The sequence below is a fragment of the Gouania willdenowi genome, chromosome 8 (genome assembly GCF_900634775.1).
Source record: "Gouania willdenowi chromosome 8, fGouWil2.1, whole genome shotgun sequence".
NCBI classification, from domain to species: Eukaryota; Metazoa; Chordata; class Actinopteri; order Blenniiformes; family Gobiesocidae; genus Gouania; species Gouania willdenowi.
The window spans coordinates 32,309,338-32,330,030 of NC_041051.1; the positions used below are offsets into that span (position 1 = coordinate 32,309,338).

At 40.3% G+C, this 20,693-nt stretch overlaps 1 protein-coding gene across 9 annotated transcripts in view; it reads right to left on the reverse strand.

Moving 5' to 3' along the window:
• The window catches only part of rbfox3b (RNA binding fox-1 homolog 3b), a 620,267-nt gene that overhangs the window by 21,416 nt on the left and 578,158 nt on the right, over positions 1-20,693 (reverse strand). For all 9 annotated transcript variants that reach the window (XM_028454740.1, XM_028454741.1, XM_028454737.1 and 6 more), the window contains 4 exons: positions 17,279-17,411; positions 13,375-13,414; positions 4,983-5,041; positions 1,128-1,206 (listed from right to left, as the gene is read on the reverse strand). In XM_028454740.1, coding sequence (XP_028310541.1) covers positions 1,128-1,206; positions 4,983-5,041; positions 13,375-13,414; positions 17,279-17,411 — 311 coding nt within the window. The remainder of the gene's footprint in view (positions 1-1,127; positions 1,207-4,982; positions 5,042-13,374; positions 13,415-17,278; positions 17,412-20,693) is intronic.

Sequence of the window (20,693 nt, forward strand, 5' to 3'; positions counted from 1 at the left end):
AAGCTACTAAATGATCTAAAGATTGGTCTGAATGTTTCACTCCAATAGAAAACAATGGGATGTTTACAGGCAGTGGGGCCGTGTGACATCATCAATCACGTAATTTCAAGATGGTGAAACAGGCTGTAAAACTGTAAAGTAGTCCCATTTTTAAAAGGTAATAAAACAAATATGGTGCTAAGTTATATGATTTGTTAGACACAGATCTACTAATAAGTACATTTCAAAGATTTTAGGCGACATTTGTAAAAAACAGTGGAGGATCCCTTTACGTAAATGAAGAGGGAAAAGAAATGTTTTAATTAATGAAAGCTTTTAGCTAGCAGCTGCACCGGGGAACTGTATTTGTTAATGTTGTTGAAAAATCCAATGCATGCCGGTGATGGTAAATTTGAGCCGTTTTCTCCAGCGGAGAGCCTCCCTGCCCCCTCCCTCCCCCCTGCGCTCTCCCTTCGTGTCCCACGGCACACTGCTGCATGCGTTTGATGCTCCTCACTCAAATCAGTGCGGTTTTGGTCTACGAGCCCCCATCCCCGTCCCCTCTTCACTTAAAAAAAAAAAAAAACACAACACGGAGCCGAAGACAAGCTCTTTCTCCGTCTGCTTTGTTTTTGTAAAGAATCGCCACTTTTCATCTTTGATGTTACAGTTGCTGCAAAAGCTAGCTAAAAACAGACATTAACAATTCAAACCCCCCCGTCCCTTAAAGTTGGTGTGGCTGAGTGGAGAAAAAGAAAAGAAAGATGACGCAGCGAGCTGAGGGATGTGGGGAAAGAAAGATAGAGAGAAAGAAAGGAAAGCTGGGGAAAGTGTGGTTCCACTGTTGAGATGCGAAGTTTGTGCGGCTACAGAAACGCGCCACTGATCAGTCGAATTTGTGTCAAAATCAATATTGCATGAGGTGAGAATTAAATGTCGAAGCCAATTCCCACATGCAGAGGTGATGTAGTGCTGCTCAGCTCCACCAGGGGGTGTCAGAGAGCACGAGAGGTGATAAAAAACCATAACAAATAATAATGAAGACGGGAATTAAAACCAGGGACTGCCACAGCCACTGGTCTTTAATCTCCGTGTGTGTGTGTGTGTGTGTGTGTGCAGGAAAGGGGGCGGCGCTCACACACACTTACCATGGTGCCCACACTGTACGTGGCGGCGGGGCCAATCGTGTGGTGGTATGGGTCTGCCGTTGCATAGACGCGGCCGTAACTGCACAAACAGAGAACACAGTCGTCATTTTTCAATAAATGTACTTTAATTTTGAAAAAAAAAAAAAATTGATAATTTGTGTTTTTCTTAATGAAAAAAAAAAGTGTTTTTATGACAGAATGAGCATAAAAAGGTAAAAACAAATACTTAAATATATTACACATTAAAAGTCTCTACCTTTAAAATACTAAATGCACCTTATTTATGGAGTAAAAATATGGACAATTTTTAAAAAATAAAATGAAAAACTTTAGATTTATGGTTAGATCCGAAATTGTTAAATAATGTGATATGAAAAAACCAAATTAAATATATTACAACAGTTTTCTGAAGGAAACCGTTTTGGTACCTGAGCTTGAAGAGTGTAATGTTTTTTTCGAAGGTGCCCAGAGGTTTAAAGCTTGACTCTTTCAACTCTCAAACACAATTAATTATTGCCTCCCTCTCGTCCCTCACTCGCCTTCTCTGGGCCGCCCCCCAACATCATACAAGGTGCTTCACAAAGGGGGGGGGGGTTCAAAGGTGGGTGAATTACACTTGTCTCTGTGTTGTCATCTTGATTAGGTGGAAGGGAAACAGCTAATGAGTGCAGACGGGAGGACGGGGGAGGGGGTCCCTGGCCCTCCTCTTGTTTACCCATGATGCACGCTGGCCTCACGCCCCCTGTCTTTTCATTGTCGCTGGTTTGGAACTAATCCTCCAATTTCCTTCTGAGACAGGACGACACGTGTCGGCTTTATTTATTTATTTATTCCACTTCACATATTCCTCTATTTACTCACCACCACCCCTACGCCCCCTGCCGCCGCCCCCCCCCCACCACCCCGGCGCTTGCTTGCAAATGAGGGTCTGCGCCGAGCAGATAAGGCACACCCAGCCAAGGACTGAGGGCACCGAATCAACCAGGAATAAAAAAAAGGAGGAGGCGAGAGCGAGAAGAGGAGGAAAGGGAGGAAGAAATTCCCCTAAAGGACGCGAGCAGACATCCAGCCTACACACACACACACACACACACACACACACACACACACACACACACACACAGTGTCCTACGCTGACTGATATCAGAGAGAAATATGGCCCGGCGTCTCCCAGGGTCGGTCTGGAGCTCTGCCAGGACCCTCATTAGGGCCGGACAGGGGATTTCACACCCTTTTGTTCTGTTCACTCGTCCTGAAACCTTCAGAACTTCAAAGAAGGTTTGGCTCAGTCGTTTGAGGGATTCGCTGGTCGTATCAGGAGAACCCCAACCCCCAAAAAAAACACAACCAACCAAAGTTTGTTTGAAAGAACCAATTTGCAGTTTTGATCAGCAGGTCAACCAACCAGGAGGCAGAACCTGGAAGTTCTCCAAAATAAAACACTTTAATGGGCATCAAACTCTTTAGAAGCTGAGAGAATGTTGGGTTCAGAATGAGAAAAGTGCATTTCAGTTACATATGTACATACTGTACTTTTAACTATTTTTCACCATATTTTTTGCTCATTTTTGCCAATTTAACCAAATTTATGATTTGTCATGCCCATTATTTGCCAGTTTAAACCAACTGTTCCAATATTGACACTTTGAAGCCTTTTTTAACTCTTTTTCTGTCTGTTTTTGGCCACTTAAAAATTCAACTTTTAACCATTTTCTGTGGTTTTTAAAATTCCATTTCACCACCTTTTCCACCATTTTTGATCACTTTGAACCATTTTATTTCTGATTAAAACCAGGATTTCCATCTTTAAGATGACTATAATAATAATAATAATAAACGTTCCTGGATAACAGTGGATATTATTCAGATGAATAAATAAATGTGGTTATCACAGATTCATAGAACAATAGACCATCATTTTACTGACTTTATGGATGGACCCCAAAAATCTCTCCCCTTTATTCCCCCTTATAGATGGTCCTGTCTCCACATGACTGTTCTTCAATGTTCATGTCTGTGTTTAACCACCTTCAGCGACAGTGGGGGTCCCCGCTCTCTGGGACCTTTATTTTGAAAAGGTTGAAAACCACTGGGTTAACCGAGGCTGCAGAGAGCAGATTGGAGGAGGCCCCGCCCCCCTCTGAGGGCTGTTTAGTAACTTAAAGGGCTTTTGGTTGAGCACTGTGAGCTTTTGGGATCATAAAAGTTTCTTATGTTCCAGTGCTTTCACACGCCTCCGGCAATCCCGCTGACCTCTTTTCTATGATTGGCTGATTCCGATAAGGCGTCGCTCAGACAAAGCTCTATTGATCCGACGCCACGTATTCAACAGGAGACAAACATACAAAGCAAAAGCAAACAACTGGAGGAGGGGGGTGGGGTTATATTAAATCTCAGGGAAGAATCCAAGGAATGAAATCAGTCACAGAGAGAGAAAAAAGAAGAAGAAGAAGAAGAAGAAGAAGAAGGCGCCGAAGTCCAATTTCTGCTCTCGCCGAGCACGGCTGCTCATAATTCGTGCTGTGGCGGCGTCGGCGGCGAGGCCTGATAAATCTTACATTATCGATATGATCTTCGGGCTCTCGGGCAGGGTGTACGTTATCACAAGTGACATGCTCAATCCTTCCCAGATTAGATTCCCAAACCAGGCCACATCCCGACTGACAGCGGCTTTCAGGGGCTCCAATGAATCAGCGCCGCCTCCAACGCCTCCACCTGAACCGGAGTGATGGAGCGACCCGACACTACGACAACCCCCCCCCCCCCTCCCCTCTCCTCTCCTCTTCCTGAGGCCATTCATAAATATGGCGGTGATATACCCACACTGCCATCCAACGCACGCGGTGCTGACATACATCACAGCTCTGCTCGCTCAGCTCTTTAGCTTCCAGCTACAATGAAAGTCGAGCTTTTCTGAATAGATAAGATAACCCCTGAGGGAAGGATGACAAAGAAGAAGAAGAAGCAGCATGCGTGTGTGCGTGTGTGTGTGCGTGTGTGTGTTACAAAGGGAAACTCCCTCCTGCCAATGCATCAATTTAAAAAGGTCCCGTGAATCTGTCTGTTTGCGACTCGCAGCCTGAGGATCGGCACTTGTTGCCTTCAGGAGCGGTTGGGACTCGCACAGATAGCTTGTCGTACATGCCGCGGACGCTCTTTTCATTTTTCTGTTTTATCAGCTTTACATTCTGTTTCCTCTGCCGGCTGCTGACAGTGAAAAATGCAGCGGGCGCCGCTCTGCAAAAAGGATTTCTTTCTGTTTTGCTGCAAAGCAGCGGCTTAACACAGGAGCTGCTCAAGAATTTTTGTCAATAACGGAGTGCCTTTGAAATTGCTTTGCAAGGCTGGAGCCTCCCGATCAACGCAGAAGCCCCCGAAAAGCCCCACGAGTAGAAATATGAGGTACAAGGAGAGAACAAAACTTGTTCACAGCTCCAATCTTTCATCTATTGTTCCTGCACAAACTCAATAAAGTGAATCAAGAGTCAGATTTTATCCACATTTTTGGATTCATCACTTTCAAGACCGAGACTCTGACAGGACGGATGGATTCAGAGGAAAGCCTACTGCACACATGGGAAAGTGGTGGTGCGGGGGCCAACATTAACACACACAATGACAGCAAAAACACAAAAGATTACTCACAAAACACGAAAAACTCCTCCACAATAACAGAACAATATGCACAGTTACCAAAATAAACATAAATGACTCAAAAAACCTACAAAGCTACATAAAAATACCACAAAAATACACAAAATGACTACAAACTCCTGTAAAAATATACAAAATGTCTGATAAACAACAAACAATGAGTGTAAAACACACTAGAGGATAAGAGGTGGATTCTCTCACCTGTCACTGTAGGCCGCGGTGGTGGCGGGCTGGGCAAATCTGTATGCTGCATAGCCTCCCTGTAAAAAATCACACCACAGTCGTAATCAATGATTAAGCACAACCTGCACAGGCAAAGGTTACAACACACACACGCACACGCACACACACACGCATGCACACGCACACGCACACACACACGCATGCACACGCACACGCACATGCACACACGCACACACACACACACACACACGGAAATTGCCTTAATGGTTAAATGTCAGTGCGCAGTGCGTGGCTGCAGATGCCCACGGGGACACCAGGGGGTGCTGTTTGATGTATGGTGTCAGTGCGGACGCCACGTGAGTCGACTCCCCACATTTCGCCGCTTTTTTTTAAATTGAGGAGAATCTGTTGCTGCTGCTGCATTTCTTTCTTTCTTTCTTTCTTTCTTTCTTTCTTTCTTTCTTTCTTTCTTTCTTTCTTTCTTTCTTTCTTCTATGCGACCCCCTGGCTCACAAATGAAATAAGACGGCGGACGACGGCGGGACCCGTTGGGGGCGTCGTCGGTAGCGCTGCATTTATTTGGCAGAGAATTAGGGAGTGGTGCTATTACTCTCTTTGAAAAATGAAGCTCTTCTCCCACTGTTTTTTCTATTAGTGCCAGTGGATTGTGTGCTCGTCTGTGTCCAAACGCCACATACTGTAGTAGGTGCCTCTTAATAATGCATGTTTTCATTTATTTTTAAACTCCGGGGGGGGGGGGAGCACCCCCTGAAAGCAGCAATCAGGTCAGAGGCCGGGCCCATGGGTAGCGCCGTTGGTTCGTCCATCCCCCGGAAGCCTCTCCGTGGGGACGGACAAGCCGCGAGCACTCGAGGCAGATGACTTCCTGCGGGACGGGAGCGACCGACCGCGCTGATTACAGCAACAGCCTCAACAAACACCCCCCAATAAATCATTCTCCCACGTTGTCAAAGGCTGCACACACACGCCACTGCAGCACATTTGTTATTGTGTCGAGTGCAACTGTGTGTGTGTGTGTGTGTGCGCGCTTGCCCCGTTCCTGCACGCATGCATATGTATTAGCACATGCTAGCTACGCGCTGATATAATGGTCCGACTTGTTACCGCAGTCACTTTACATTTGGCCAGGCTCGGTTCACGTTGGAGGAAATAAACCAGTGTTTCCATTTCGGGAAACAAACTCCACAATTTAGCCTCTTTACATCCAAACATGCTGATGTTTCGCTTCATCCTGTTTGCGACATCAATTCTAGCAACAATATTAACCTCAGCACATTGAATTAAACAAGATAAAACAATGGAGAAGACATTAAAAACACCACCAACAACAACAACAAAATGTCATGAATATCTGTCTTCAGATGGTTACTTTAACTTTGAGAAGAGAATAAAGTCATAATACTTCAAGATTAAAGTTGTAATATTTCGAGATTTAAGTCGTAATATCTCGAGATTGAAATTGTAATATTTTGACATTAAAGTCGTATTATCGCGAGATTAAAGTCATAATATTTCAAGATTAAAGTCATAATATCTCGAGATTAAAGCATGATTAATGTTAGCTGTGCTGTATGAACAGCATAGCAACAGGACTGAATTCTTCCTCATTTTCCTTTAACATGGGGTTGAATGATGAAGGTCTTTCCACTCCGTTACCTTTTTGTCAATAAGAAAAACAGGAGCACAATCACATCCATCACGTTAAAGAACACAATGGCAGTGGGGCAGGAAATCGACAATGTTTCCTATGAAGCGTGGCAGGAATTAGCGCTCTAGCTTAAAAGAGTTAGCAGATCTGAAGCCAAAGCTAACGTCTGCTACACATGGAGAACAACGATGAGAAAATCATCATCATCATAGATATCTGTGTCTGTCAACGCTGAGTGGTCGAGTAAACAAACACAAAACATCCTCCTCATTACATCAAGCTGCTACATGCTAGCTTGTGTTACCTAACACTGCTACATGCTAGCTTGTGTTTACTATCTCTGCTACATACTAGCTTATGTAAAATATATATCTGCTACATGCTAGCTTGTGTTAGCTATCTCTGCTACATACTAGCTTAAGTAAAATATATATCTGCTACATGCTAGCTTGTGTTAGCTATCTCTGCTACATACTAGCTTGTGTTGGCTATACCTGCTACATGCTAGCTTGTGTTAGCTATCTCAGCTACATGCTAGCTTGTGTTTACTATCTCTGCTACATGCTAGCTTGTATGAACTGTTTGCTACATGCTAGCTTGTGTGAGCTATATCTGCAACATGCTAGCTTATGTCAGCTAACTCTGCTACATGCTAGCTTATGTAAAATATATATCTGCTACATGCTAGCTTGTGTTAGCTATCCCTGCTACATACTAGCTTGTGTTGGCTATACCTGCTACATGCTAGCTTGTGTTAGCTATCTCTGCTACATGCTAGTTTGTGTTTGCTATCTCTGCTACATGCTATATTGTGTTAGTTATCTCTGCTAAATGCTAGCTTATGTAAAATATATATCTGCTACATGCCAGCTTGTGTTAGCTATCTCTGCCTCATACTAGCTTGGGTTGGCTATACCTGCTAGATGCTAGCTTGTGTTAGCTATCTCTGCTACATGCTAGTTTGTGTTTGCAATCTCTGCTACATGCTAGCTTGTGTGAGCTATCTTTGCTATATGCTAACTTGTGTTTGCAATCTCTCCTACATGCTAGCTAATGTGAAGTATCTCTGCTACATGCTAGCTTGTCTTCGCTATCTTTGCTACATACTAGCTTGTGTTGGCTATATCTGCTACATGCTAGCTTGTCTTCGCTATCTTTGCTACATACTAGCTTGCGTTGGCTATATCTGTAACATGCTAGATTGTGTTAGCTATCTCTGCTACATGCTAGCTTGTGTTAACTATCTCTGTCGCTCGAGTGAACATATCATCCCTGATGTGAAAAGCTGCGTGTGTGGAGTGTGGAAGTGGAAAAACACCTTTTCCTCTGTGTGTGTGTGTGTGTGTTTCCTTTCTAGATGCTAACCCGGCCTGCTAATCCACTTAATTAGCCGCTGATTGTTGACATTTGAGAAGCTGCACTTTCACTTTCATTTCATCATCGTTAGCGACACGCCCCCGTCGTCCCAGGGCAGCGAGGCCCTGCTGATTAATTCAGGACTCGCAGACTTAATTTGATGTACTTGATGATTCTTTTAATCATTCAAACTCCGCTGGCTGGTTAATGACACACTTTTTTTCCGTGGCGCGACAAACGCAGGGCGCAGATTTATTGCAGCTTAACAAAAATTTTAATAAGATAAAAACCTTGTTCCTCTGCTTTTCTGATTCAAAGAAATGATTCAATGACTTAATGAGTCACTTCTTACAGCAACATTTTAAAGGGACCAGTGTACTAACAACCAGTCCTAAACCAGCCTTTGATTGATTGCTGATAGTCTAAATTCAAGTTATTTTTGTAAAATCGGATGAATGTGATTCAGTTAATTTTAGTCTCTTGAGTCATTTGGTTCTATTTCCAGATCGCTTGATTCCTCATGGTTTCTTGAAAAAGTTCCCAAAGTTCTGGGTTGGTGACCTGGATCCTTTGAGTCCTGAATGTTCTCAGACGATTCAGATTATTAGAGACGAGGGATTCCTGATTCACTACAAAGATTAAACTCGTTTGTTCATTAGCCTAGCAACCGGGACCGGGGAAGAGTTTCAGTAACAGTATCTTAGTCAATCCTAGAAAAAACTCTTTTAAGACTTTGTTTTTTGTCCGGTTCAGTTTGTGGTCAATGTGAACACTGAGATACTTGTATGACTGAATAATGGTCACATGCCAAACATCCTCTGTCTTTAATTCCAAAGTCAATGATTTGTTCTTTTGTCTTTCTTAGTCGTCGTCACACCATTGGACAAATGTATCAATCCCTGTTTTGTGGGCGGAATCATTGCAGTGATGAATAAAACCAACCAGGGCAGTGGCATCAGAGAACTGCTGGGTGTTGGAAAGACATTCCACCATGTCTAAAATCAGAGGAATAAAAAAAAATAAAAGCGGTGATAAAACTGTCCCCGATGGAGCTCCAGTTCTTGTTAAAATAATGTCAGACTGTTTGTTCTGGACTCTGACAAACTGAGATAGTTTAAAACCTAAGCAATGGTCGCGTTGTGTAATTTAAAATTCAATAACTTATTGGCTAAAATATGGGGTTGAATCGTGTTAAAAACAAAGTTGGGTTCAATTATAATCGCATAATTGATAATTAATTACAATTATGGCATAATTACAATTGTAGTAGTAACTGTGTAAAATCTGTTGCTGTTGAAATCGTAATTAAATTGTAATTGAGTTTAGATAATTGATTTTATAATTGTAATTGTCATGAAAATTCTATTAAAACCCATATTTTCATTGATCAGGAAGCCTAACAAGGTAACCAATAGATAGGAAATAAATTAGATGGTAATTAATTGTTTTTAGTGTATTTTACAACTAATTTAGGACCCGTTGTCATAAGAAACGTTAACAGAAAGCTAACACAAGAGAAAGGTTAACTTTTATTAGGTTATGTATGTACTGTATAGCTGAAAAATATAATTGACCCCAACCTTGGTTAAAAGCACTAGAACAAGTTCGGATGAACTACGGCGGCTATTCGGCGCGGAACGTTTCCGCGCCGAATAGCACAAACCACGTTCCCGAGAATTCAGTCAAATGACTCGGTTCCATCGAATAAAAAGAGTTCTCTAGACATCCGCTCATAGAATATCCATGTCAGATTATAGCCTGATTCAATGAGCATTAAACAGAGTAGTCATTTGAAAAAAGGGGCTCCCGGGGGCCCCCTGGCACATACGGAGTAACGGGCCCCATTCATATATTGGTATGTGTCAATAATTCAGTACCACCAATTCTCGTAATATTTGACTCACAAATAAATAAGAAAACAACTTTAATGGAAATTGCCAAAAATAGGGAAGTGGGCCCCCCGGGCCCCTAATCAAATTGTGCGAGGTATAATTATAATCTACATTGAATTAGCTTTGAAACAATATATCACATAACTATGTTCCCATAAATTTGGAAATTACCGGAAATAGGGAGGTGGGCCCCCGGGCCCCATTTCAAAAAAAGGGCTCCGAGCGTCTCATCATATTCATTCATAGAGTATTCAAACAAAACTGTATTCCAATCTAACAAGAACTAACACAGGACTAGTCATTAGAAAAATGGGGCCCCCTGGCGCCCCGTGATACATATGGGGTAATGGACCCCATTTATATATTGGTATTGGTATGTGCCAATGATTTGGTACCATCAACCGTCGTAATATTTGACTTGCAAATAAATGAGAAATTTACTTTCATATTTTCTTCTTCTTTGGGGGCCCCTGGACCCCAAATCAAAAATCGGGCTCTGAGCGTTGATGCGTACACATTTATAGATTATAGCTACCAAATTTCAGCGTTAACGAATAACAGAGGAGTAGTGATTATGACTAGAGTACACAACAAAAAGAAGAGGAAGAAGAGGAAGAAGAACAAAGTGGGGGCGTGTTAAGTCTGGTAGCCCCGCCTAATAAAGATAAAAAACATTACCCTGCCAGAACTGGCTGAAGTCTCCAGGTGGCTGTAGATGCTGCGGAGCATGAAAAGTATAGCATCGTCCACCCCCACCAATAGCCCCACCCCCACTCCTATAGGCAAATTGGAGGGGATCCTGAAAATCCGAGACCTGACAGTTGAGGTAACCGAGGACAACCCTTTCAGAACATTTCATAATGTGTGAGGTCAGGGCTATCGGTCTTAATATGTGCCACAGATGTTGAATTTTCATCCAAATGAGAAAGTTAACAGATGTTTTAAGTGTTGACTCGCCAGCGCCCCCTGTGTCTGTCTGTCTGTAGTCTGAGTAATGACTGGTGCAGTGAGCGTTAGCAGCTCATCTATTTAAAAAGCTACTAGTGACATGTCAGCGTGCTGCTCTTTGTGTCCACTGAGTGATGGTATCAGACACAGAGTCACAGCTCTCCCGATGGTCACCTGAGACCCCGCCACCACTACCGCGCTGTAAGTCCGCCGCAGTGGACGCTGCCAAAGCTAATGGCGCTGATGAGTGATGTAGCGAAGCTGGGCCGGGGGGGGGGGGGGGGGGACTAGGGGTAGTGCAGGAGTGAGCCGGAGGTGGCTGAAGCAGTGCCGGAGACAAACAACATCAGTCAGAGAGCAGCCGGCAGGTTTCCGTGAAACACTTTCAGTCCCAGAGCAGAAAGAGGAGCCCCAGGCACGCCTGAATACAAATACTGCATTACTGTGTTATATCTGTAGCTACTGTACTTTATCCTGTTGGGCTTTAAATACAACATGAAACCTTTTTAAATACATCTGATGTGTGAGTGGGATGATGGGAACGGATATTAACATGAGATTAGAACAAGATTACAGCAGGAAAAAAAGAGTCAAATCTCATCAGAATGAAGCTTATATATATATATATATATATATATATATATATATATATATATACCTATACACAGAGGTGTAAAGCGTACTGATATATCTACTCAAGTAGAAGTACTGTTACTTTATTGAAATTATATTCAAGTACAAGTAAGTCATACATAAAATACTCAAGTACAAGTAAAAAGTAGCTCAATTAAAAAACATTCAAAGTAAAAGTTACTATAGTTACTTTCATCCCCACATTTATTGTTGGTAATAAATCTTACATACAGTACATTAAACATCTCATTTATAAACTTAAAAAGGAACTGAAATAAATGAACGTTGTGAATATATATATATTATCATATTTGATGAACAATGGTCAGATTTGAGGAGCCATGTTTCTTTCTTTTTTTAAATCGGAAATAAAATCTAGCTTTTTCACCCCAAAAGCAACACCATTTCACCCAGGGAGGGTTTTTTTGAGCCACCCTACCCTGCATGGGCCGCTCCAGAAGGAAGGCTAATCCCTTTATCTGCTGCTCCTCTTATCTCACACACAGAGACTCATGGCTCAGACCCCCGGGACGCACAGGGGTCTCTGAGCCAAGCCCTTGGAGGAATCACCAGGAAACACCAAACTAGAGCCTCACAAAGACCAGGAAACACCAAACTAGAGCCTAACAAAGACCAGTAAACACCAAACTAGAGCCTCACAAAGACCAGGAAACACCAAACTAGAGCCTCACAAAGACCAGGAAACACCAAACTAGAGCCTAACAAAGACCAGGAAACACCAAACTAGAGCCTAACAAAGACCAGGAAACACCAAACTAGAGCCTCACAAAGACCAGGAAACACCAAACTAGAGCCTAACAAAGACCAGGAAACACCAAACTAGAGCCTCACAAAGACCAGGAAACACCAAACTAGAGCCTCACAAAGACCAGGAAACACCAAATTAGAGCCTCAGAAAGACCAGGAAACACCAAACTAGAGCCACATCCTTTAATGTAAACCCAATGATAAGTCTTATAAAAAGTCTTATAAAAAGTCTAAAACACTGTGTGGTCAGACAGCCGTTACTTTTCTCAGTATTTAACAAGAGTCGTATGTGACTGTTACACATAAAGACATACTCTCCGTTCGTTTGCATAAAAAACTAAGATTTTAGCACAAAATAAACTTTGAAATAAAATTGTATCCATCTAATTAATGCGGTATAGTTCATATATACACCACATACATATGTACACGGACAACTGGTTGTGAAAATAACTCAGGAAATTCAGGAAAATAAATAAAAATAAATAAATATACCGAGAAAAAAAAAAATGTCGAAGAAAAATGCACTATACAGATAAATAAAAAACTAGTCAGCAAAATATTAAAATAAAAAAAATACACTAAAAACAGAAATTAAAATCTAAAATGACATGCAGAACGACAGAAAAATACACAAAATAACAATGATAAAATCATAAAAACAAAATAATCCCAACTAGAAACAAAATGCACAAAATAACACAAAAAAACCCTAAAATATTTCAAAACTAAACAAAATGACAGAAAAATATGCACATTAACATAAAAAATACACAAAAAACTGAAAAAAAGACAAAATGACACAAAAAAATGTAAAATTACATAAAAATGCACACAAACAAACAGACAAACAAACAAACAGAAACAACAACAATAGGAGTATCCTATCTCTGCTGTTGCAGCATATGAGAACATGTGGATGTATTATATATCTCTATGTGGCACAGCCCTCTGTGGGAGGGTTCCCTGACCTGGGGTGACCCGGGTCAGACCTGAGGGGGTTTTAGATTCTGTCCTGAGGTTTCTCTGCGGTGAAGACGCGCGGCTAATCGAGATGGTCTTTCTGTCTCTGGGGCGTTTCATTTCTCGTTTACTTCGCTTGTGTTTCATTAAAAAGAGGAAGAAACATAGAGAGTGAACTCACATAGATCTCTGCACCGTAGAATCCGTCCTGGTACACCACCCTGTGGGAGGAGGCACAGCGTGAGTTTCCATGTTCTCTACATTGGATGCTCTTGCAGGCTTTCCTTCAAAATAAAAGTCTGACACTGATTTTTTTTTTTGTGTGGTCAAAATGCTCTTTTCTTGATATCTAATATTATTGAAATAGTGCTTGTGTGTAAATATTTGCAGCTGTGATAAGACAAAGAAGAAGATGGGATTTAATGCATCATCATCTGAAGCTAAAGGACAAGACGATGCAGAGACAAAAATCAAAGGATTAAAGAAGCAGCAAGTAAATATGTAAACATTTAAATCCTGAGGTCACATTTATTGTTTGTGTGAACAAATGCTTCTAAAATCCAACATTTAACCACGGAAAATGATTTCATGATTTCAAATGTCTTATCTTTAAACTCAGCTTGTTTCGTGTTTGAACTTGTCCTGTCTTCTTTCGTCTGTTATTAGTTCATTACAGAATAATATTTGTCTTTTATTTTTAATTTTTTGTTTTTTAATTATGAAGTCTTATTATGTCTTGTCTTTTTTTAATTCTTGTCTTATCACATCTCATCTTACGTTACCTTGTCCTGTTTTGTCTTGTTGCAACATGTCCTGTCGTGCTTTGTCAGTTCTAACTTATTTTATTATTTTCTGTCCTGTCTTATTGTATGTTTTCTCGACATATCTTTTCATATCTATTCTTTTTAATTCTTGTCTTGTCGTATATCCTCTTACGTTAGCTCGTCTTATACATTAGCTTGTCTTGTCATCGTCTTTGTCAGTTCGAGCTTATTTTAATATGATCTGTCTTGTGTTATTGTATGTTTTTTTGTTTATTCTTGTCTTGTCATATCTCCTCTTACGTTAGCTTGTCTTGTCTTATCTTGTCTTGTTTGAACTTATCTTGTCTTGTTTTGACTATCAATCTCTTTTTTATTTTAATATATTATTAAACCTCCTCTTGCATTAGCTTGTCTTATCGTACATGTCAGCTTGTCTTGTCTCATTGAATGTTTTCTTATGTTAGCTTGTCCTGTCGTGTCTTGCTGTAACTAGTCCTGTCTTCATTTGTCAGTTCTATCTTATTTAATTAGTCTTTGTCTCGTCTTATTGAATGTTTTCTTGACATATTATTATGTCTTGGCCTTTTTTTCTTGTCTTGTCATATTCCCTCTTATGTTAGCTTGCCCTGTCTTAACGCATCTTATCTTACGTTCACTTGTCTTGTTTCAACTTGTCTTCTTTTGTCAGTTAATCTCTTGTTACATTTTTGTACATTATTTGTCCTGTCTCATTGCATGTTTTCTTAAATCGTCTCGTCATTTTTGTTCTTGTGTTGTTGGAACTCCACTTACCTTAGCTTGTCTATTATTGTATGTTATCCTATGTTAGCTTGTCCTGTCATACTTTGTCAGTTCTATCTTATTTTACTATTTTTTGTCTCATCATATTGAATGTTTTCTTGAAATGTCTTATTATGTTGTTAATTGTCTTTTTTTTTGTCTAATTCGTTCTTGTCTTTTTTCTGTTACGTATTTTACGTTAGCTTGTCTTGAATCACTATAAATGAAGGCCAGTTGAGGCTTTTATTTTGAAATTCAGCCTTCCCAGAACATCTGACATCAAAAACTTTGAATCAATAATCAATGTGTGAGTCAAAAAACTAGTTTTCTACCCAATAACTAATGTAAAGATCAAAACAGTTTGTTAATATTGTTAAAAAACACACTCTTAATTTGAAAAACAACAGGATGTTCCGCTACAGCCGACCTTATTGTTTCTTATTCAGTTTTTTTGTATCGTTTCCCGTCTTATCTGGCTTGTCTCATCTTACACTTTCACATCTAGTGCTGATACCTTTAACAGTGTTAAACTTAATAAGTCTGTAAAGAGCGTGAGCTTTAATTTGAAAGGGAACTCTTTGATCTGATGTCCAGTGTGAAGTGCTGGGACTGCTTCAGGGTCAGATGATGAGCTGGGAAATCACAGCTCTGGGAACGTTCCCGTACAGCTCTGATAATGTAAAGCCAGCGCTGCTGATTTAACTCATTAAATATTTACGGCTCCCAACGGGCCCCGAATCGTAAGTCACACAAATTACTTTTCCAATCGACACCGAGTGCTTTTAGGGAGCGCGAGAAAGTGAAAGTGAAACATCCTTCGTCTCAGACTTCAACACACGGTTCAGTGTTTTATCAGTTAAAAGCTTAGTTTATTATTATTTTTTGTCTAGTCTTATTGTATATTTTCTTCACGTGTCTCATCTTATTGTTATTAATCTCCTTTATATTATTTTTTATATATTATTTGTCTTGTCTTATTGCATGTTTTCTCAAATTGTCTTGTCCGTTTTATCCTTGTCTTGTTGAATCTCCTCTTGCGTTAGTTTGTCTCATCGTACACGTTTGCTTGTCCTGTTCTTGTTACGTCTAATCTTTTTTATTCTTGTCTCGTCGTACCTCCTCTTTCGTTAGCTTGTCATATTGTATCTTGTCTTATGTTAGCTTGTCCTGTCTCATCTTGTTTGAATTTGTCTTGTCTTCTTTTGTCTGGTAATCTTTTATTTCATTTTACTATATTTTTTTGTCTTGTCTTTCTGCATGTTTTCATAAATTGTCTTGTCCTTTTTATCCTTGTCTTGAATCTCCTCTTGCGTTAGCTTGTCTTATCGTATGTTTTCTTATGTTAGCTTGTCCTGTTTTCCTTTGTCAGTTAATGGATTCATTTATTATTTTTTTGTCATGTTTTCTTGACCGGTCTATTTATGTCTTATCCTTTTTATTCTGGTCTTGTAGCATCTCCTCCTAAATAAACTTGTCTTATTGTGGCGGGGTTCGATTTTCGTTCAAAAAGAAGAACCACGACCATCCATAAGGCAAGTCGACTTTCATTTATTTTTCCAAAAATGGTGCCGGTGCTTAATATTTACAGTGGAACACAAATATTTACATCAAGAGAAAAATAAAAAACAGCTCTACTTCCAGCTGAGAGGCTTTCAGAAATGTCCAGGTACATTGTTCCACATGCACCTCCAGAGAAAGACTGCCCTCTATGCAGCTTCCTACACTGCTTTTAGCAGGTTAGCCCCTCCCATGGGTGTGGTTTAAATTAAACCAAAAACAATTATTAAGGAATACAAACAAAAACAATATTCACATCCTTTTCAAATGATAACTGATTTTATAATAAACAAATGCATTTTTCAAATCACATCCTAAATTAATCCCCATATAAATGTAAAAACAATTAAGACAAAATAACCCCTGATCACATGATCTCCCACCCTGCGCTACTGCCTTACATAATCCCTTAGTTAACTCCGCCCCGTTTTGTCCGTCAGCTGCTCAGAGACGTCACGTGACCGGTAAGAGTTTCCGTGTGTGTGTGTGTGTGTGAATGTGTGAATGTTTGTGCAGCAGGTGAACCTAGAACAGTCAAGTGTTCACCCCTGGATGACTCTAGCATCAGTTGGGGAAGAAGGAGATTAGTTAAATGATGATGTGAGGAGGAATACGGTGTGTGTGACGTGTTTGTGTGTGTGTGTGTGTGTGCGTGCGCTGCTGCTCGGTTAGTGACGGCGCTGCTCCGTCACATTATACATTAGCTTGTCTTGTCATACCGTATTGTATGTTACATTAGCTTGTCCTGTCTTATAGTATGTTTTCCTGACATGTCTTGTTATGTCTTAACCTTTTTATTCTTGTCTTGTCTTGTCTTATATTAACTTGCCTTATCATGTGTTTGCTAATGTTAGCTTGTCCTGTCTTCCTTTGTCTTTTTATGTCATCCTTTTTATTCTTGTCTTGTCATATCGCATCGTATCTTACGTTAGCTTGTCCTGTCTTATTTTACAAAGCGGAACAGTTGGCGTTGGTGATACTCACGCTCCGTAGGCGGGGATGGGCGGAGGGGGCGGGGCCGTGCGGAACGTGTTGTAAACGGCCCGTCCTCTTCCTCTTAAGTGGGCCCCCCTGTAGGCCACGGTGGCCCCTGTGGCCGGGTACGGGAACCCCGTCACTGCAGAAAAGAAGAAGAAGAAGAAGAAGAAGAAGAAGAAGAAGAAGAAGAAGAAGAAGAAGAAGAAGAAGAAGAAGAAGAAGAAGAAGAAGAAGAAGAAGAAGAAGAAGAAGAAGAAGAAGAAGAAGAAGAAGAAGAAGAAGAAGTTGTTAATGTTTTTTTAGGAAATTCCTCAAGGAAACATCAAAGGGATCTGCAGATACCTCTGAAGAAGACTGACAGTTGACAGTCGAAACATGTCAGGAAATCAAAGTATATTCCTTTTGTTTAATCTTACTGTAAAAATAATTTTTTTGTGGTTTTTGTCACTTTTAAATTCAGAATTCTTTTTCTTTTAATTCTGCACATATTTTAACTTGCTATTACACGGCTAATTCTGATCCAATCTACATCATTAAAGTGTCAAAATATGTTGTTGCTTAGAGACAATGTTGCTATGAGATTTGTAAGATGCTAAACTTTTACTATACTAGGTTCAATGCTTTAACTGTAAACTGTTGCCCACTTTCTAATCTACAGATCTATGTACTTTATGCAAATTGCACTTTGACAAAATACATTTAAATACATTTTTAAAGTTACACTGTTTGTCATGCTGCATGCAAATCTCACCTGATTTACACCATGCAAAGATCAAAATGTTCTGTTGCTTAATGACAATGATAATGTCTAATTTGTAAAACGCTAATTCTCTAACTTTTAATGTAATTTAAGGTTTTATGCAAATGAGGCTGTTTTTGAAAGCCTTAGAGTGCTTGATTAGGTCCGTTAGAGTGTGACAGCTGCTGCTCATGAACTTTGAGGAGAACTGCTGTTAAGGCTTTAATCCTGCAGCTACAGCCACAATTTATAGCTTAAAATGTTGCTACAATATTCTTCTTTCCTAAAATTGTACCTTTCGTGGGAATACTCAGTATTCATCCCTTACTTTGCTTCCACAAGTAGAACTTTTACCCTCAAACGTCTATGAGCAGCTTTCGCTCAGTGTGATCAGAGCCTGTTTATTTTCTCTGAATACTGCCTAAACAATTTTTAAGCTTTTGGTAATGTGTACAATAATGATTATTGACAATAAACACATACAGCCATAGGAGTTGGCAATTCTTTTTCAGAATTCCCACTTGCATTGTGGCAAAGCACTTTTTTGTAGCTGGACTTAAGAAAATGTTTTTTATCCCTTGGTGCTTCTGCTACGCTTCAGGAGTTACTAAACTTTGCTGGTTTTGGATGAAACGCCCACATTCACACCAGGTTAATCAGACGAAGGCGTAGGAAGACGATTAATAACATGTATGTGATGTGCTTGGGATGAACCCGGACACATAAAGCACATCCGAGCGGCTTAATGAAGGGAACTCGGCCTCGTCGCAGTAAAGCCTGACAGGGAGACGGATCGGTGGTGCTTTTAAAAAACACAGAGCGCCAGGTTTAATGTCTCCCACCATTAACATCGTGCTTCATTAGCGCCGCCGCGCCACACTCCACATGTTCCAACTCTGGGTCTCCTGGGTCCGGCCACGCCCACCGGACACGGTTTGCACCAACAGGGCTCCGTCTTCCTGCGGTTGATTTACAATCCTGACCTTGACATTTAAATTAGCCTTTTTTTTTTTTTTTGGTGCAGTCGCTAAAGGGCAAAAAAAAAAAAAAAAACACAATCCTGATCCAGAAAAGTGACAATATCTAGAAAAGAGGAGATTTGGAGCTCGGAGGAGGTTTGTGTGTCTTATTTTGTGTATTTTTAGAGTCGACTTGTCATTTATTGGTTGTTTTTCTTGTAATTTTGTGTTTTTGTTGAGTTTGTATATTTTTGTCAACATTTTGTGTGCTTTTGCGTGTTTTCTCAGTGTTTTTAATCTTGTTTTGTGTCTTTTTAGAGTCAACTTGTGTATTTTTGATTTCATTTTGTGTGGTGAGTCCTGTTTTTGTACTTTTGTTTTGTGTCTTTTTCCTGTTATTTTGGGTGTTTTTTGTCATCTGTTTTTATTTTTGGTGTGATTTTGTGCATTTTTGTTATAATTTTTATATTTTTTCTATAATATTTTCTGTTTTTTGGAGCCATTTTGTGCCTTTACTTTGTACTCCTCAAGTGTCTCATGTCTGTTCTATGTCAAATATCTATGAAGCAAACAGGGGGGAAGAAGGAGGAGGAGCCAATCTAAAAACGATCCCAGGAAGGAACAGCCGTACGGTTTCCAGGTTTCCTTTTCCTTTGTAAAATCTGTATGCAAAATGCACTGAGGTGATGTATGTGAATGTAAACTGGTAATGAGATGGCGATAGGCTACACTGGTTCAATAATAACTCATAAATCAAAGGTAACAACAACAGCCGCCACGTACGAACCTGGACGAGCCCCCAAAGTCAAACACCTTTTTTTACCGGAAGGAGGTTTAGCAGAGCGGGGGGAGGTGGTGGGGGGCTTTATGAGTTATATGCCTGAGGGCGGCGGGGTCACTCCACACCTCATATGTCACACGTGTCATAATAAGCTCAGTACCGCGAGCTAAGCCCGCTAGCTCTGATGATGGGGTCGTAACCAACAGCCATAAAGAAAGATCTGATTTTCCACAAGGTTGATCTCTTTAATACTTCCCGCTCAAACACGCCGGCCCAACGAGCGCTTAATCCACGCACCAGGGACCAAAAAACAGCTTCATCTAATCAAGAGTCGGGAGCTTAATTACCCCCACCAAACCCCACCCCAAAAGCTTAATTACCCCCCAAAGTACTCTCCAACAATCCACGTACATTAAGACACCAATTAGCCTTTCTTCCCATCATTCACGCAGCTGGGAGCAGATCTGCTCAGTCCTCTCAAGCAGGGGTTCTCAACCTTGAGGTCAGGACTCCATTTGGGGTCGCCACTGAGAAGGGGTCGCAAGATGCCCTCAAGAAACTACACCAAACTTTCCATATTTTAACCTATTTTCAACACTTTTTCTAGTCATATTTTATCTAAATTTAATGCATTTTTTCTACATTGCTCCCATTTCTGACACTTCTACATCACATTTCAATGCATTTTCAAGACATTTTCTCCATTTTCAAGACATTTTCAGCACTTATAAACCTTTTCCACCACTTTTCCTATTATTATTATTATTATTATTATTATTATTATTATTATTATTATTATTATTATTATTATTATTATTGTCACTTTTAACCTTTTTTCACCATATTTCATGCTTACTTTTGCTAATTTAACCACATTGGCGATTTGCCATACCCATTATTTGCCAGTTCAAACTAATTGTTCCAATATTGACACCAAAATGG